This window comes from Anabrus simplex, chromosome 1 (genome assembly GCF_040414725.1).
Source record: "Anabrus simplex isolate iqAnaSimp1 chromosome 1, ASM4041472v1, whole genome shotgun sequence".
NCBI classification, from domain to species: Eukaryota; Metazoa; Arthropoda; class Insecta; order Orthoptera; family Tettigoniidae; genus Anabrus; species Anabrus simplex.
In genome coordinates, this window is record NC_090265.1 from 969,499,573 (window position 1) to 969,518,709 (window position 19,137).

Consider the following 19,137-nt stretch of genomic DNA (forward strand, 5'->3'; position numbering starts at 1 on the left):
TATTAATGATGCACGAAGTCATTTGTGAATTGGAAGAGGCTAGATTTGTATCAGTTATGAAAGAGAGTTTTCAAATCACAAAGCCATAAAGTTGTTTCCTGTTCTCATCCATTATTTTGTACCAAATGTTGGAGTAAAAATATTATAATGTTTTAATTTGAGAATTATCATGGGGAAACTTTAGATATGATCACGAACAGGTTCAGTTGACTGACAACGAATAGGAGGAATCACCTGAGCAGGAAAGAATGTTTTCTCTACACTAAAATTCAATCAAAATAGAAACATATTATGTTTGGGATGTATCACGCATATTCTGCACTCCAGTTTCCAAAGTGCAAGTGACCTGTTAATGGATTTTGCATGAATTCTGTGATTTCACAGATCACCACCTTTTTCTTTTACTAAGCCTTCTCCCACTTCTACAAAGGGCACTAGGAAAGTTTTGCAATGTGAGTGAATGCTTTAGACTTTTTCAAAATCATTTCCACCACACTCAATAACCTTCTCCATATGTCGAAACCTGTCACTGAACCAACTCTGCCACTTATCTTCACTTACATTTTCACACTCTTGATCCCATGCTGCCAGAAGCTCCTCGTCGGATGCAAAACGCCGCCCTTTCAGCTTCATCTTCACTTCTGGGAAGAGTGCGAAGTCACAAGGGGCAAGATCAGGACTGTATGGAGGGTCATCAAGCACAGTCAACCCTGATCTGGCAAGAAAATCCATTGTTACATTAGCACGATGTGCTGGAGCATTGTCGTGATGCAAGAGCCAAGTGTTGAGCCATGACCTTGGACGGAGTTGCTTGAGAGCCTGGATGAGCTGAGGCACTGGTCAACAGTTAATCCACGAGCAAAATTGTAGTGGATAATTGTGCGATATTCACCTTTAGACCACAATGACATCTTAACTTGCTTTCAATCCTACTGCTTGGTAACAACTGGTGTGAAGGTCACGCCTTTCTGTCTTCAAGAACGGTTTTCACCCCTCTTTTCATCTCTCACCATAACAGGGGTGTCCAGTCAACCATTTTTGTGATTGCAAAACTTTCCTATTGCCCTTTGTATGTGGGGGTCAGCAATTTCATTCTTTATTCTTTTCTGCCACTCTTTACTATTCAGGGCTTCCTTTTTCATCCAGCCTCTTTCTCTCAGATCTTAAATTATTTTCTACATATTTTTTGGATCTTCATTTCACATGGCCAAATCACCTCAGTTTGCTTTCTAAACCACCTCGGTTTGCTTTCTTGAATTTTTCAACCAAACGACCTTACCTTTATGATTCCACTGATGCACTCATTCCTTTTTTTGTCAACTCTTAAAATGTAGCTCATACACCTTAGCATTCACATCTCAGCCACCTCCAGTTTCCTTTCCTGAGCCTTGGTAATTGCCCAAGTCTTGGTACATTAACCCTGATCTCACCCCTGTCTTGTACAACTTTCCTTTCTATCAGCTGGTCACATTCCTATCGCACAATACTCTAGTCATTTTCCACCTGTTCCTCCATCCACACTGGATTCAATGGGAAACCTTAGCATTCAAGCCTCCATCTTTCTCCAAGGATGATCCAGGGTATTTAAACCTCCTTGCTGTTTGCAATGTTACCCATCCAATCTTACAGAGATTCTTCTTGTAGATCCTTGGTCACCATGTATTCAGACTGTGCTCTACTTATTTTCATTGCTCCCTCTTCCAGTGCCTTCTGCCATTCTTCTAGCCTTTGCTCCAGTATATCTCTGTTGATATCACAAAAGGTAATATTGCCTGCAAAAATCATACTCCATAGTACTTCAGACTTGACGTCCTTCATCAGTACATTAAGTTGTTCAATACAAACAAATTCTTGGCACACTGGCAAAGTACAAAATCATTTCTACATTTCTGGGTTTTAAATCTTACTTCTGTTCACCAGAATTATGCCATGTAAATATGAAAAAATTCTTTGACAATAACATTCTCTGCTATCGATTTAGTTTTTGCAGTCAATTAAAAACGTACATTGTATGTATTAAGAAATCTGAAAGTGAAAAAAATGTCTGGTAGAACTTCTCTCTGTGCTTCACTGAAATTGACAGTATTCTAGATAGGAAAATAGAACATCTATTCAGAGAAACAGAGTAGTTGATGATGATGATAATGCTTGTTGTTCAAAGGGGCCTAACAGCGAGGTCATCGGCCCTTAATGGTACAAAATAAGAAAAAACATGAAAAATGAATGGATGGACATGAACCCAAAAAAACAAAAACAAACAATAAACAACCAAACAAAAAAAAACAGTGGATCCGACTCAAAAAAGGTCATAAATAACACTATTACTGACCAAGGGACCACTTATAAAGCACAATCCTGAATCGAGGGTGCTTGATGTCTAAAGGGGTCCAAAATACAGGTCTAAGGTCCCTCAGAATGGTACATGTCACGAGTAAAGTAGAACCATGGTATTTGTCATGTTGGGGTACTAATCAAAAGTAGCAAAGACTCACGGTGTTCCACACAAGATGGTACTACTCACAAGTATTGCACTTCGTATAGGTAACGCAAACCTATGGTGTTTCTCACACAATGGCGCCACTCATAGCCAACGCAAACCGATGAGGTTCCTCACCTAGGTGTACTAACCACAGGGACTCGCACTATCCCGTGGTGTTCCTCACATAGTGGGTACTAATCACAGGCAACGCAGCCCCACGGTGTAACTCATATAGTGATACAACTCACAGGCAACGCCCAGACCCACGGTGTTGCTCACATGGGTACGACGCACGGGTACTGGAAACCCACAGGAGAACCCCCTCTTGCTGCTACTAATCACAAACCTATTTCGTACCTAATGTAGTGGTACAACTCGCAAGTACAGGCAACCCATGGTGTTCCCCGCATGATGGTACAAATCAAAAGTAGTTTCATGGTCCTAATTCAATCATCCCTTGGTCGCCCCTTTTAGTCGCCTCTTACGACACGCAGGGGATACTGCGGGTGTATTCTGCATGTGCGTCCCCCACCCACATGGGGTAGTGTGTTTGGTCCGCGAGAGGTATTTTATTTCCCTCAAGTCCGCCGGCAAGCCGGTTAGGACCCCCCTATCCGCCACCTGGGACGCGCCACTTGGGCGTATCACCTCTCCCCCTGCTACGCTAGCGTAGTAGGTTTGTGGAAACAGAGTAGTTACTCCATACATTACAAGAAGGCGATATTATGGAACTAGCATTTCACCAACAATGTGACATGTATTAGTTACACCAAAAACTGGGTCTCAAAAAGTCCAGTCGAAGATCTTACGTCCTTATCTAGGCTTTGTTTAATCTCAAGAAACAACTACATGGGCTACAGCAAAATCATCATTGGTAGTTGCTTTAAACAATTGTCATTCATTCAGACAATGATCAGTACTTTGAGCAATATAAGGTCACAGAAAGGGAGATAAGTGAGTAGAAATTTATGATACAGGGCCTTAGACATCATATAACAGATGGAGGATGACTATTCTCCTGCATCTAGTACTAAATCAACAATGAAATTACTATGAAGAGTGTATCCCTAATATCCTACATTAAGGAGTGAGATGATGAGATGAACTAAATAAGCAATAATCACATTACAATTATATATTTACATAAAAATTCATAGCTCAACAGCATCTCTGTTGGCTTCCCCTATAAACAGAATATCCACTTCTTCAATGGGACACTAACAAATGCATCTGGTAATTAACATACCTGTTCATCTATTGCTCGGAATTGCCAAGTCCACTTGGCATTATACAGGAATGGCCGATGGTCGAAACGATTATCATCAGGACTGTAACTTTCAGCATGGTAACTTGGAGTAAGCACTGTCATTTTATGCCTGTTTATAGCATAGCAGCGGAAGAAATGTTTTACTTTCTCAGCCACCTAATAAACAAAAAGCACCATGTTAGCTATGTTATAAGAATTCAAATGAAGTAATTTCAAATCTGTGGTCAGAGACTGAAGAATTTTACTGTGGTCTCTTAGTTCTCTAAACACGTTACATTTTATTTTCCTTCTAAACACACAAACAGGACAGCTCTTAATCCATATTAGCTATCGTCCTCAGAGGCGTAGGTTTGATTCCTGGTACTGACAGAGATTAAAGGTTGGCGACAGGACTGGTATGTGGTTGAAAAGGTATAAGTAGCTCACCTCCACCACCAGCAGTGTACCTGAGAAGAGCTAAATCACCTTGAGGAATAAGGGGACACAAGTTTCCTTTTTGGTTCCACATGAGACCAAAAGATGACGAGAAGATGCTGAAACTAGTCCATAATGTATGTTGCAATGGAAAAGCTGATATGGATACTTTATATCAAGATCTGAAATGCAAATAGAATGGGAAAATCTTATATTACGTTGTTCCTGACAGACAAGTGGTAAAGGATTAGTTTACTAATATTCGTTTGTCACTACCTTCCAAATGCTGTATGTCTAGTATTAACCCTTTGACATGAGATTATTTCGCTTGAAAAGATGATAACGAATGCAATTACCTATACATTAAAAGAGTTTCCTAAAAAGAGCTTTGGCAAATCCGTCCATCCATATACTGGACCGGTTTGCTTCATTTCTGTTTTATTCTCTCCAGAAATACCTGCCAGTGAATCATGAGACATTAGGACGTCTCAAAGTTCACCCAAAATTGAGTAATCATAAAATCAAATCATTAAATGATCATTCCAATAATTGCAGGCGAAGGCTTACCCTAACCTGCAATACATTCTGTACTTACAGGTTGCTAAGTGACACACTATCATTAATATTCTGCTGTATGTGATTTTCATCCTTAATAATGTCATTGCATGCAGCCATGTTTGATTACTACCTGCCAAGCCAGAGAGTATGCACTTCCTCTAATGATGGAAGAACACTATTCTCTACTAGATAATCTTTGATTCTCTAATCTTCCCCAGCTTCTGAATATACTCGACAGATGGCAGAACGTTCCTAATAAGTTACATGCTGCTAAGAGTTGTGGTGGTGGTGGTGATTATTGTTTTAAGAGGAAGTACAACTAGGCAACAGAGAAAAAATGGAAAGGATCTGACACTTTGAAAAATGAAGATATCGGACAAAGAAAGACAAGGTCCACAAAGGCATGAAAATGAAAGACTCCCTAGGCCTCGAATGCTCCAATACTGCCAGGGTCAGAAAAGAACAAGAGTTGACCAAGGGAGGTTGGACAGGATAGTTGAAAGTGAAGAGCCTGGCACAAGTAAGTGGAAGCAATGCCAGGACTCAGCTAAGGGCCCTGTGGTCGCCAACCCATTCAGAACCCCTGGGGCCAGCTGCTAAGAGGAAACAGTCTACATACGTACAGTCAGGAAGGTATCAAGTCGACTAGCCTTCTGTATGACCATTAATAAAGTGCACTTGGAAAAGTGGGTAGTCTACTTACCCTAACCAGTATTCAGACATGGCCAATGGTATGTTGCACTATCTCGGGCAAGATCGTTTGAAAATGTTAAGATCCAGATACGGCCAAATGGTCGGAGGATAGAGAATATTGTAAGGAAAGAAGTGTTATTAACTAAATTATGAATAATCAGCTACTATGTACCTGTGTTAAATGTTCATAAAACTATTGAAAAGGGCAGACAAAACAATATGAATGTGACAGGCATATCAAGACTACTTATGTGACCTATTGATAAGGAATGCTGCGGAGCAGCACGGGTTCTCTAGCTTATATTTAATTTAGAATATTTTTCTCTTTCTTTTTTACAAATGGCTTTACGTCGCACTGACACAGATAGGTCTTACAGTGACGATGGGATAGGAAAGGCCTACGAGTAGGAAGGAAGCAGCCATGGCCTTAAAATTAGAAACCACGGGAAACCATCTTCAGGGCTGCCGACAGTGGGGTTTGAACCTACTATCTCCTGGATGCAAGCGCACAGCTGCACACCCCCCTAACAAGACAGCGAAGTCGCCCGGTAATTTAGAAACTAACAGCATTAGTGTTACATATCAGATTCCTGCCCTTTTAGCGAAGTATTTTAGTATTATGAAATATTTGTACAGTAAAATTTGCTTAAACCAGAATTTCAAGGGATCACTTTTTCTTCTTCTTCCCCAATTAGACAAGTTTCCGCATTACATGAAACATTGTCTTTTTGCCTTAAAACACCAATCACGACTACTGCTACACAAAACATGATACAGTATATGGAAATTTTAAATACGGTATTATTTAGAGCTTACCTGTATCTGCCTACGCATATCACTCGGTTATCCAGATTGATGTACGCAGCACTGTAGCATACTGATCTGTTAATTATTACTGTATTACTGCACTTTATTATTACATACAGTTTGATACACAGTATGTATATCATTTCAACATATCACAACACTACATTACACTATTTCACAACACTGGATACATGCTCCTTAAACTTATTTCCACCGGGCGAGTTGGCCGTGCGTGTAGAGGCGCGCGGCTGTGAGCTTGCATCCGGGAGATAGTAGGTTCGAATCCCACTATCGGCAGCCCTGAAAATGGTTTTCCGTGGTTTCCCATTTTCACACCAGGCAAATGCTGGGGCTGTACCTTAATTAAGGCCACGGCCGCTTCCTTCCAACTCCTAGGCCTTTCCTATCCCATCGTCGCCATAAGACCTATCTGTGTCGGTGCGACGTAAAGCCCATAGCAAAAAAAAACTTATTTCCACCACAACACCAAACTTCCTTCCACAAATCAAACAAAGAAACTTGTTTCCTCTTCTTTCTAATCATGTCTTTCTGAAAGTAGTCCTGAGCTGACTCCATTAGTTCAAGAAGCGTGAAAGAGTTAAAGGGATTCGAATCTTGATTTGATCTTCATCTTCTTGCTCATCTTCTTTCATCTGCTCCTCTTTTTGCCCTTTCTCACTGATAGAAGGGCTGTAGCTGATTCGAAATTGTGATATGTTATACGTTGTGCATCACTTTGAATAAAGTTCCTTGATTCGCAGAGAATGTTTCTTGCTCGACACATGTCAGATATTGCCAATACGTTCTCAAGTGCTTCATTCATTCCATAATCTGTGTCATGGTACCTATTTATCTTAGAAGAAGAATTACTGGTCTTTCCCTCACAAAAATTCCTGAAGTGTTCCCAGTGAAGAAATAAAAAGGCAGGTGCTCTGATGGTAGGAATGTCTGAACATATGCTTCAGTTTGTCCATACAATGACACTGATCATATAAGCAGCAGCAGCAACGAACAAATATTGTACGTAGGACTACATCAGTTCGTAAAATTTTCTGCATTGTACAAGCAGAATTTAAAAAAATTATTTCATTATTCGTTTCTTGAGGAGATTCCGCATTATACAAAAGTAAAACCGTTATAATGCCGTAAGCTTTGCCAGGACCAAGGAAAAATTCTGTAGTGGACAAGTTTTCGCTTGATTGAAGTTCCGCTTTGAGCAAGTTTTACTGTACTGTATTAGAATCTTTAAAAAACCTTTTAGCTTTATATAGACATAGAATCAACATGACTGCTTAATGCATTACCAAGTATTTCTGAGCCACTATTTTCTCTATCAATAAGGAACTGGAAAATTCTTCCTTCCAGCAATGATAGACATCTCACTTCCTAGCACTTCCCCAAAAATGCAATACAATTCCCAAAAATCCAGAATGCTTTCTATGAACAGGATGGCCTATTTTATAAACGCAACATAGGCCATTTAGCCTTCAGATAAGACACTAGCACTACTGGTCGTCTCATGAGAAGTCACGTGGATGCGGGGTAAGGAGTGCGAGGAGGAAGCACGACTGCTGCACATGCGCCAATCTCATATCTCAAGGCCTGACAATAAACATCCATTCCGTCAGTGGTGACTCTTGCAAACCGAGGTTCTGTTGAGAAGTTTCAAAGTGATAGTGCAATTGTGCTTTAGTTACATATTTACTGTAAGTACTGTATAATGAACCATTTCATAATGAACAATGCATCTGTTTCAGAGAGCTCGTACTGTCTTACCAGGACTAATGTTTGTAGCTTAGAATAGTATCCGTTACTCGTGCCACAGCTACAAGCTGCCATGACTTCTCATGAGACGCAGATCGTACATACTGTACCTTACTTGTACCGAAGCCCAGACCTCAAAAACAAGTACATAAGGGAATCACAAGAGATTCACCAACCACAGAAAGCTCAATCTCTGCCTGAGGCACCTGTTGCAAGCAAACTGGCAAGCCGCAGCTGCAAGTTGCATGAGAGAGAGAATGGTTGCAGAACGGAGGAGGAGATATTTTCAAATATTCTTAATACAATAATCAACGGGTGAAAGGCAACAGAGGGCCAACTACCTGTCGCAAAACCTGAGTGACCCGAGAGCCAGGACAGGTCCACCAAACCATGTGAATGACTTAAATATTCTGATTTCTTACCAGCAGAATGAAAGTAGCATGAATAAAACTTCAAACATCTAAATATAGAATTTTTGGAGTAGGATAGTACTAGGTTTGGTTTTAAGTGTATGATTTGTAAACATATGAAGACGGTTGAAGCCGTTGGCGAGACTCTAGGTCATCAGAAAACAAGAGAAAGGGATGGTTGATGAATTGTGCGATTCCCCGAGGATGCTAACCGTTATTAATTGATATCTCAAGAGTCTACTATCGGATTTGATACATGGATATGTCGAAATTCCTCTTTTATCCTGAAGAACAATATGAGCAAGTTCGCTGATTTTTAGGCAGCCTGGACAGCGGAGCTCACCTTACGAATGTGTCTCACACCTGACTTATTTCGGCTCTCCCCACATAAGGTAGCGACTCACAACAAAAGGGGACACTGCTTGTTTGAAATTTGTGCTGATCGGAAGTGTATCGATCTGTCATGTAAATCACGTTTATGTGTAGAAACACTCCATATAGACAAAGACTTATTTAACCAAGATTTCCAATATGTTAGCTGAATTCGTGATGCAGTAGGCAGTGTGTATCGAAGTGTCTGCAGAAATAGATAAATTCATGGAAAAGAAACATTGATGTTAATAATTTAACTTGCCACAAACTTTTGTAGGCATAATGGTATTGTGGCCATGTGCAGTTCTCTCTGAAACACTAACTTTGGGCACTAGTTATATATAGTATGCCTTTGATATTGAGAGACGTGCAGTGTTCGAACTCTGGCCCGACTCAAATAATAAACTTGTGGTGCAGGTGTTTAGGAATCTGTAATCGTTCATTGAACCAATAACGAGTTGTGGTTCTGTTTGCAGCAGATTGTGTCCCCAACAACAAAGGTGAAGAAGACATCAATAGAATGTGGAACTTCCATCGCTGGAACATTATTTCTTCGGAAGATTCCAGAAGTGCAGCAATGATGTGCTTAATTCTCAATTAGGCCTAAATGGGTCCATAGCTACTACAAACAGGGATCGGATGAGTATCTGTTTCTATAGAATGTTTTCATGATGTAGAATAGATATCACGATAATGTAAATATTAAATGAGCTAGAATATTATAATGTGTGTGTACAATGGAACCGCAATTAACTGTTAAAGTAACAACATTTTCCCAGATTATTAGTTCAAATTACATCATAAAGTAACAATGTTCTAAAAATTCTGCATTACTCATTCCTTGAAGAAACAATTTCCTGCATCAACCATCCAGAAATTTCAACCCCATTAACGCTAAATCCTCAAGCTTTTTTCAATAAAGCAGAATTTAATATAATGTATTCAAGAACTTTTGAGAATTGATACTTGCATTTGAAACCATATTCTCGATTCAACATAACATAACTGTTAAAAGTTGAGTAGGCTAACTGTAATTTACAAAAACTTATTACATATACCGGTAATCATATAACAAGAATGAAAGGACATCCACGACATGCTTTTGGATCTTCATGTTAACATCCCCTCATTGGAGTAAGAAGAGCAAGTACTGGAAAAGCAATCAGCGGTGAACTTGCTTACAAGATTATCACTGCATCGCATTCGTCTGGTATTGTTTAGGGAAATCACAGAAGTCACACAGCAGAGTGGCTGCAACGGTTGGAAGGAGACAGAGCGCATTCTAACAATGCTACTTGAAGATGAAACAAGTTTTGTAAAATGTTCATAGTTGTAAAAACTCTATGTTTTGCCCGGGGTTAGATGTTTTCTTTTTTTTTTTCTGACAGATTTTTTACGACTATATCACGAGCAGGTTTTCCAGCATTTCTCTCAAGGCACTATTTATTGGGCTTTCAGACAGGTATTGAGTCATGAGAGTTTACAGTAGCTTATGCTTGGAAGATTTCTCATGACTTAGATAATTCTTTACTGCTGGGGTTGGTCAAGGCTCACTTCTGAGTGAGAGGGACACAGTCTTTACAAAATGTAGTTTCTCTGCACTTTTACTCATTTTGACATGTCATCTAAGGTGAACATCTCACAATGATGCACTCAATCTCCTGGCACCATCAGGCATTATATACAACTGTGTTCTCATAACTTGAAAAGACGTTGCACCTTACATACACATACTTGCCAACTTTTCAAAACAAAAAATCAGGAGATTTTGATATGAAAATCAGGAAAAATCAGGAGAAATCAGGAGATACAATTGGTCAAAACTGCTTATTCTACATGTCTTACAGTACTACAATATATTTATAACACTTATTGTCTCAAAGCCCGACTGTAGCTATACGAGGCTACAAGGCTAAAAATTACACATCTCTATTCCCTCATAGGAAGTATGTGAGTGAGATGATTGGTCTCTGATTAGCCTGCTGAAAATAGTATGAACTCATGCTCCACATGTGTGAATCAGTCATGCAGTTAGATGCCATTACTTAGCAAATGCATAGATTAATATATTGCACCAAGCGCCCGTGCGATTTTGCAAAGCGCAATGCTATTTGGATCAAATAACTAGCTGATGAACCCGTGCTTCGCTACGGAATTCTCAGAAAGACTGTCCTTATAGTATTCCCAACTAAAGTCAACATAGGTCATTACAATGACGTCAGTATGAATGTTGCGATAAAAAGCAATGTTGTCATATGAAATATTCGATAAAATGAAAACGGCATATTTTCTCACTTTTAGCGAAAAGTACTACAGTATCGATCTAAAAGTTAAAAGTTTCAGAGCTAGAATGACCAGGCTGCAGACAGCCGTGAACACTCCTGTGTAATTATTCCGTTTAAGTGTGCACACTGCTCATTCCAATCACTGCCTCAGAGTAGGGATTGAATACCTGGAATACTATGATGATCCAGTGTGTTACGTACCAGTAGTATCAGAAAATTTATGAACCAGAGGAATGGCATGCTAAAGAAGAGAGATCTAACTCCCCACTCCCCAGCTACTTCCCGCCAATATTCAGGCAGGCTGTTATACTCAATACGCAGCAGTAATCCCATCTATCGAAGATAAATGGCAGCAGAATACACAAAGCACATCACAACAAACAATGGTCAATGTAATGTTATTATTGATCAATTTTATGAGCTTTCTATATTGGAGGCCTTCACACTTAGTTTTCTTCCAAATCTGTGATTTAGAGCATCTAATTTCAAGTGAGTCCTTTCTTTCATGACAACCTCTTGTGTTATTTAAGTAATTGTTCCTTCATGACCTTTTTCTCATTCTTATAATTATCTTCACAATTTAATCACCATCACCACCAATATTATTGTAGTCGGTACGGTAAAAGTGAATAAGACATAAATAATGGGAAATTGTATTCTCTATGACTTTTGTTACGTAGTACTTTTCAATATGACCAGTAAAATTTTGGCACCTTCCCCTAAACTACCATTTTGAACAGAGTGAATAAAATTATTTATAGCGTAGACTGTAATTCCTTATTCCCCGACTTTATATAAAATTCTGTTCACCCATTTTCACGAACATCGGCGCTGATATGGACGACTTAGCAAAAACAAAAAAACAAAAAAAAAAAAAAATAAAAAAAAAAAAAATACCGTATTTACGCGAATAATCCCCGCACCCTAACTTTGGGAAGGCTGATTTTGAAAGAAATTGCCAACATTGACTCAAATAAAACCCACACCCCAATTTCGTGGCTCAATTTTTTTTTTAAATATGCAGGCATTATTCGCGGAAATATGGTAATCCAAATCCATGAATATCTCTATCATAGCCAGTACGGTAAAAATGTATAAGACGTAAATGATACGAAATTTTATAATATATTAGTTATGCAGTATTTATCGATAGGGCCAATAATAACATAAATATTTGAGAATTAAATTTTAGGCCTTCCCCTAAACTACCATTTCACTCAGCGAGAATAAAATTATTTACGGCCCAGATTGTAGCGACTTATTCCCCAACGTTATATACCGATTTTCATTAAATTATCTTCAGCCGTTTTTTCGTGATGACCGTGCGTACGACAGACAGAGAAATTACGGAAAATTAAAACGTGCATATCCCCTTGTTACTATGGTCACGACCGGTACGGAAATATCATTCTTTTAAATTCTGAGCAATGTACAGACAAAACCCTTGTTTTATTTATATTGAGATAAATAAAAATTAGTCGGAATTGTGTCCAAATGGCTCGTAAAATCTCTAGAAAAGTCACTAGTAGTTATCATTGAAATTCTGTCACTAAATTACTGAGAAACACTCAATATCTAGCGACTAGTCTAGAATCGACCAAAGAGAATGGAATCGACTAGACTGATGTGAACGAACACCAACATAGAACGCAAGAACGAGAGATTGACAATCGATACACGCCGCGTCACAATATAAAGGTTTCAATAAACATCGCACATTCGCGAACATTTCTCGCATTAATAAACGTCTATGTTTCGTTTGAAAGTGGCCAATGAGCAAAGGACTTCCGGCCACTGGCGTAAAAAAAGCTGAAACGGTGGGATTTGAAAACAAATGTTTGAAGTTCACCAAAAAATAAGCTAAAATCGGGAGAAATAATAGAATAATCGGGAGTCTCCCACCTAAATCGGGAAAGATGGCAGGTATGCATACATAACGTCATGGAAGGTCTTGGGATACTGCCATATTGGTCAGAATTTCGGATGAGGATTTGTACGTTAAAATGTCCTCATAAAAATTGTTATCAAGTTGTGTGCTTTTGTATTGGATGTGCATTTCTTCTTCTTCTTCTTCTTCTTCTTCTTCTTCTTCTTCTTCTTCTTCTTCTTCTTCTTCTTCTAATTTTGGCCTACTTTGGACAGCAGGAAACAACCGGTTTACTGCTTTGTCTCCTCTTCTCCCAGAATTTTTTCATCCTTGACTGTTGTGTTTTATTTACTTTAATTAGGGAACTAAAAAACTATTCGTAATCAATTGTTGCTTGGCTTGGTATTATTTCGTAGCATATTTTTCAGCGAACTTAGCTGATGACGTTACAGACCTGAAAGAAGTATCTACAGGACAGTGCCATAGTTTCCACGCTAAAACTGAATTTAAAGTATCGAGATTTTTAACTCATGTTATTTATGTAGTAGATTTTGTAAAATTATAATTACGGTACTCTATACATATTTAGTTATTGTGGAGTTCAGCCTAATGTTTTATGGTTTAAATGGTTTTCCCGTATTATACATTTTCTCTCTCCATGATCCTTCCAAAAATGGAGAATCAAAGTTTTAATGTATTCAGTCGGGATAGGGAAATCAGGTGAGACCAATTAAGTTAATTGCATGCAAATTTATTTTATTTGCTTGTAGATTGTCTTTTTCTTTCATGTCTTTATTATGGTATTTATCTTTTTTGTTATCATCAAACTGTGTGAAGCCCCGCAGGCACATTTCAGATCGGACCAGGGAATTGCAGTGCATAGAGAGAGACACAAAGGCATAAAAGGCATAAAAAACGCTCTGCCTCTCTTTCCACTAGAGACATTAAGCAACTACAATACCATTATACTGACAGAAACATTCTCAACACAGGATTTCAACATTCAAGGATATTATGGAATTCATTCATTCGCTCGTCAGACCACAGGAAGACCATCAGGAGGGGTCTCCATCTTTCTCAAACCGAACTTAGGGAAAATAAAACAAATAATAAAAGAAGAAAACACAATTACCGTAAAGACCAGCCTACTATCAATCATTGGCATGTATGTTCAACCACATATGTCAACAGAGGACACAATCGAAAGAATAACAGACGCCTTGTCACAAACGCAAACAGATGATAGAGTAATCTTCGCAGGCGACCTAAATGCAAGAATAGACAAACCAACCGTCAGAACAGAATTGATTAAAGAGGCTCTGGAAGAAGCCGGATATGTCCTTGTTAACAGTCCCTACATGAGAACGTACACAGCCTCGAATGGAAGCAGCGCCATAGATTTAGTCTTTTACAGAGGTGCAGACATTAAAATATTCAGTCAAAAAGCATTATGGACTTCAGCCATAGCTCCGATTAGGAAACATATACCAATCTCGACAGTCTTTGAAATTACTCATAAAGATCAATTGCCAATACAACCAAGTAAGAAAATATCCAGGAAATTAGATCCAGAGAAACTAAGACGTATTGGTGATGAGATAGATAAAGCAAGGCTATTAGTTCAACGACATGAACTAACTGAAGCAGTGGAAATGTGTACAAGAACCCTTCAATCATGCCAAACTCACACGAAAGTAAGGAGATCACAACCATGGTTCAATAAAGACTGTTACAATGAACGGAAAAAGACCCTCCTGGCACTACATCGAGCGAAGAACACATCGAACCCGAGTCACCTGGCCCAATACGCCGAACAAAGAAGGAAATATAAATCACTAATCAAGAAAACAAGAATGGAGTACATTGAGGAAGACTCCAGAAGACGTGCTGCAAACGCCCAAAATGACCCATTCCTAGTGCTTAGGAAACCAAAAACTTCAGTAACAAATAATATCTCAATGGAGTCAGAAAACCATTTCAAAAGCATTCTCAACCTCCAACACCGATCAACAACTTTTGAATTAACTCCAGTAACAATGACGGGAAATCACATCCCCATAACGAGGCAGGAAATATATACGGTAATACAATAACAGCAGCAAAAAATGGAAAGGCCCCCGGCCCAGACAGCATTTGCACAGAACACCTGAAAGACTCTCTACCTGCCATGCTAGACTACTGGGTAGAACTATTCAACACATGCATGCACACTGGGGAAATTCCAGAGCAATGGAGATTGTCAACAATCAAAATGATATTTAAGAAAAGAGAAACTGACAATCCTGATTCATATCGAGGTATAGCCCTCGAAAATACATCATTCAAAATCTTCATGAAAATCTTAACAATCAGGCTTGCAGAAGAAATAGACTCCCAGATACCAGAAAATCAATTCGGCTTCCGAAAGGGAAGAAGCACACTACATGCCGTAAAATATCTAATAGAACAGGTCCAAGATACATTGAGGCATCCAGGAAAGAAATATTTTGTAGTCTTCGTAGACTATCCTAAGGCTTTTGACCTTGTTGATAGAGCAACACTCATCCGGAAACTCAATTACCTAATAGGAGCTACACATCCGATAGCAATCATAATCTCGAATATCCTCAAATATAACTATGTCCAAATATCAGACAACATAACCCTATCCAACAACTTAACCCAAACAAACGGAGTCCTACAAGGTGACCCAATCAGCCCAATTTTAATCAACATCATGACAGCAGACATCACAGAAATAATCACAGATACCTCAGCATTGCTCATACTTTACGCAGATGATATGGCAATAGGCTCAGAAAACATAGAAGAGCTCCAAGAGGTCCTCAATAGGCTCACATCATGGGCAGAAAGAAACAGTTTGCAAATAAACCACAACAAAACTGAACAAATGACCTTTAGGAAAGGAGGAAAACATGCACCTAAAAATACAATAACCATGCACAACAAACCTCTGGAAGTAGTGCCGAATTTCAAGTACCTTGGAGTCACCCTCCAAACTACTCTAACATCCTACAATATCCACATCAAAGAAAGAGCAGCCGCAGCAATAAAAGCCATCTACAACATTCAACAACCTCAACAAATATCATTGGGTACAGCAATGCTACTGTTCAGGACAGCCATATCACCAATAGCAACCTATGGGATTAGCATCACCCGGGAAAAACTCACACTCAGCGACCTGATGACAATAGAAAAAGTCAAGGCCCGATATCTCAAGAGAATACTAGGCATTGGGAAGTCAGCCCCTTCAAGGTTAACGTATGTTCTAACCAAGGAGGACTACTTCATTGACGATATCAAAACACAGTTTTGTCTACCAAACACCAAGCCCTACGAGAATGCACGCCAAATTTTAAACGAGAAAAGGAATGCTATTTGGTCCGACTTCTATTCCACGGACGCTATAATGACGGAAGAATGGAAGCAAGCAAATTACGAGCTACGGCACGTAATTACACGTTATGCCACTCATGGATTTCACCACAGATTCTGCCAAACCAAAAACTTCCACCAGCCGAACGAAGACTGTATATGTAACCTGTGCAACGATCATTGTGAAAGATACCATGCACAAAACTGCAAAATGAGGACAACCTCAATAATAAGAATGGCATTAGCATAGTTGACCATCTGTACAAAAACTGTTTTTGCACATTGTGTGCTTTTCATTTAATAAATAATAGAGAGAGACACTCAGTAAAGTACATTAAATGATGCATTGTGGTTTTGATGTATGGCAGTTTTCAGATGAGAAGAGAACAGATGTCAACCAAGAGAGGGCCCATCTTGTCCACTCAACTGAACCCCTGATTTTAGCTAGGACCTTATTAGTGTATGTGCTTATGCTGTTTGTGTGTTCTCCATGTGAATTAGAGAAATATGTCCTTCTGAGGAATAGGAACTGATCCCAGGCAGAAGAACCTCGATGTATCGTTCCCGCAACTGTCATTTTCCCGTATCCATCGTTCAATTTACTCAGTCCCAAAAATGTTCCATACAAACCAATGTTAAATTCCCCCGCACCTATCTGTCCTCGAACTATCGTTTTATCACATAGATCGTAAAAAATTTTTTGACCTCAGCCACAATTTTCCCACATGGATCAATCGTACGTAAGAAAAATGTATGCAAAAGTTTTTTGAATTTAAAGAGACAGCTGAATACTCTAGCATATAATAGCGTCAACCTGTTACACAAGAATGTACGAGCGATTACGAGTTGCTAGGTTTGAGCAAAGATCTCGTAGGCTGGATTGTTGTGCGCAGGTTGTTCACGCGCAACATCACTACGAGCCTCCTGGCACCAACGCTTCTCCTCAACCCACTAAACAGCCCCTAGACGTATTCTTATTTACAAGAATTAAAATGGAGGCACTGTAAAACTCAAATTTGCCACCATTTTCTGTGTTGCTATTGGCTGGCTATGGCTGCCAGCTTAATTGAAAATGAGAAAATCGTACAGTTTAAAATAGTCACGGCATGCGCCGGGTACATTTTAATTAGTCACAGGGTTATTAATAGTGTTGTACCTTGTGATGTGTGTGGGATGCTAGAGGCCTGTTGACCACTTTGTTGCCCCCCCGCCCAGTTGTCTTGCAACAAGCCGGACGAATAATCTTTTCATTAGCCTGTTCTTGAAACTAATTTCTAAGTTGGCAGCATCGATTAGCCCACTGTGACATAGTCTGAGGCACACCATGTTGAATTTTTTTACCTCTGTGACATCGTCCGAACCGTGCCATGTGGAATCTCTAACCTATCGTTCGCGAAAGGTCTACGGAATCTTGATCAAAATACAGGTTATCGCGGTAATATCCACGTATATCATTAATTTGCAATAAGAGAACTGACCTTGAAGGTTTTCCAATTACGATATGTAAGGAAAAGTGAAATGAAATGGCGTAAAAGTCGCGCTTTTTATTTACATCACGTATATCATGATTGCAATATTTTTATACCGTTATGCATAGTATGAGCATGTCCGGCTCCATGGCTAAATGGTTAGCGCGTGTTGGCCTTCAGTTCAAGGGGTCACGATCAGGTTGGGGATTTCAACTTTCGTTGGTTAATTCCGACAGTTCGGGGGCCGAGTGCGTGCGCCCACTTATGCATAAAATTCATTTACGGTAGAGCCACATTTTCATAAGCGCATAGATCGCCTATCACGCGACAACTCGAAAGATCTGCACCTGGCTTCGGAGCCACACGCCATCATTATTATTATATTTACATGACGAAAAATGCCCAAATATAGTACCCGTATTTTATTATTTTCCTTTCCCCCTATTTTATGGCACCCACATTTATCATTTTCCTGCAGTCTTATTATTTTCCTTTCCCCCTATTTTATGTCGCCTACATTTATCGTTTTCCCGCATCAATAGTAATTTTCCCCCTTCCCCTTGAAAAAAGTGCATCGAGGTTTTACTGTATATTGGGATAGGCGACTGATATTTAAGGAGTGGTTATGATTTTACTTTGTAACCCAGTGGCTAAAATTCTTTGAGAGATTTGGATAATTATGAGATAATTAACGGCCAAGATGCACAGGGAATATCTGTTGACAGCCCAATGTGTTAGCATTGATGATTTGAGAGCCAGGGAGGCTCAGAAGTGCATCTAGCCCATTATGACTGAATAGAGAAAGATGACAGGCCATTGTATGTCAGCTAGAGCTGAGGGGAGGAAAAGAGAATATTTGTGATGGTCAAGGACTTTCTTAGTATGCCACAGAAAGAGAGGGAGGCGGACTGAGCCTTCCCAGATGTTAAAACCCAAGGTGTGTAAAGTGAAATCACTAACCACGATAATTTTCTAAATTAAAGCTTAATTAGTGTGGTCCATTTAGTGGCCAGGTTTATAGAAGGCACACTCTGAGATGAGAGATCATTCGATACGTAAGTCAAGCTTAGCCAGGATTTTCAGGTCCTTACTTCAAGTGGAGCACAGGATGGACATGACTGCAATAGACATGTTTTCAATGGGGAGACAGTGCTATGTTATAAATTTCTGTGCTGTCTTTCATGTCTGTAGCCATGTGCTGAGTGTTTCTTTGTTTGCTGACATTGTACTGATTGGTTTTCATGTGTATTTGAAGGCAGAGTTTTGTCCCCTATTTGCTCGTTGTGTCGGCTGGACGGCAAGGTCACCAGTTTTGTTTGGCCGGTTGGATGAGGTATGATCACAGATTAGTGTCTGTCATTTTGGGGGGAGTGT

General features: G+C 39.4%; 1 protein-coding gene across 3 annotated transcripts in view; it reads right to left on the reverse strand.

Moving 5' to 3' along the window:
* Window positions 1–19,137, reverse strand: part of Nadsyn (NAD synthetase) — a 200,668-nt gene that overhangs the window by 47,463 nt on the left and 134,068 nt on the right. For all 3 annotated transcript variants that reach the window (XM_067136801.2, XM_067136802.2, XM_067136804.2), the window contains exon 14: window positions 3,726–3,902. In XM_067136801.2, the coding sequence (XP_066992902.1) occupies window positions 3,726–3,902 (177 nt within the window). The remainder of the gene's footprint in view (window positions 1–3,725; window positions 3,903–19,137) is intronic.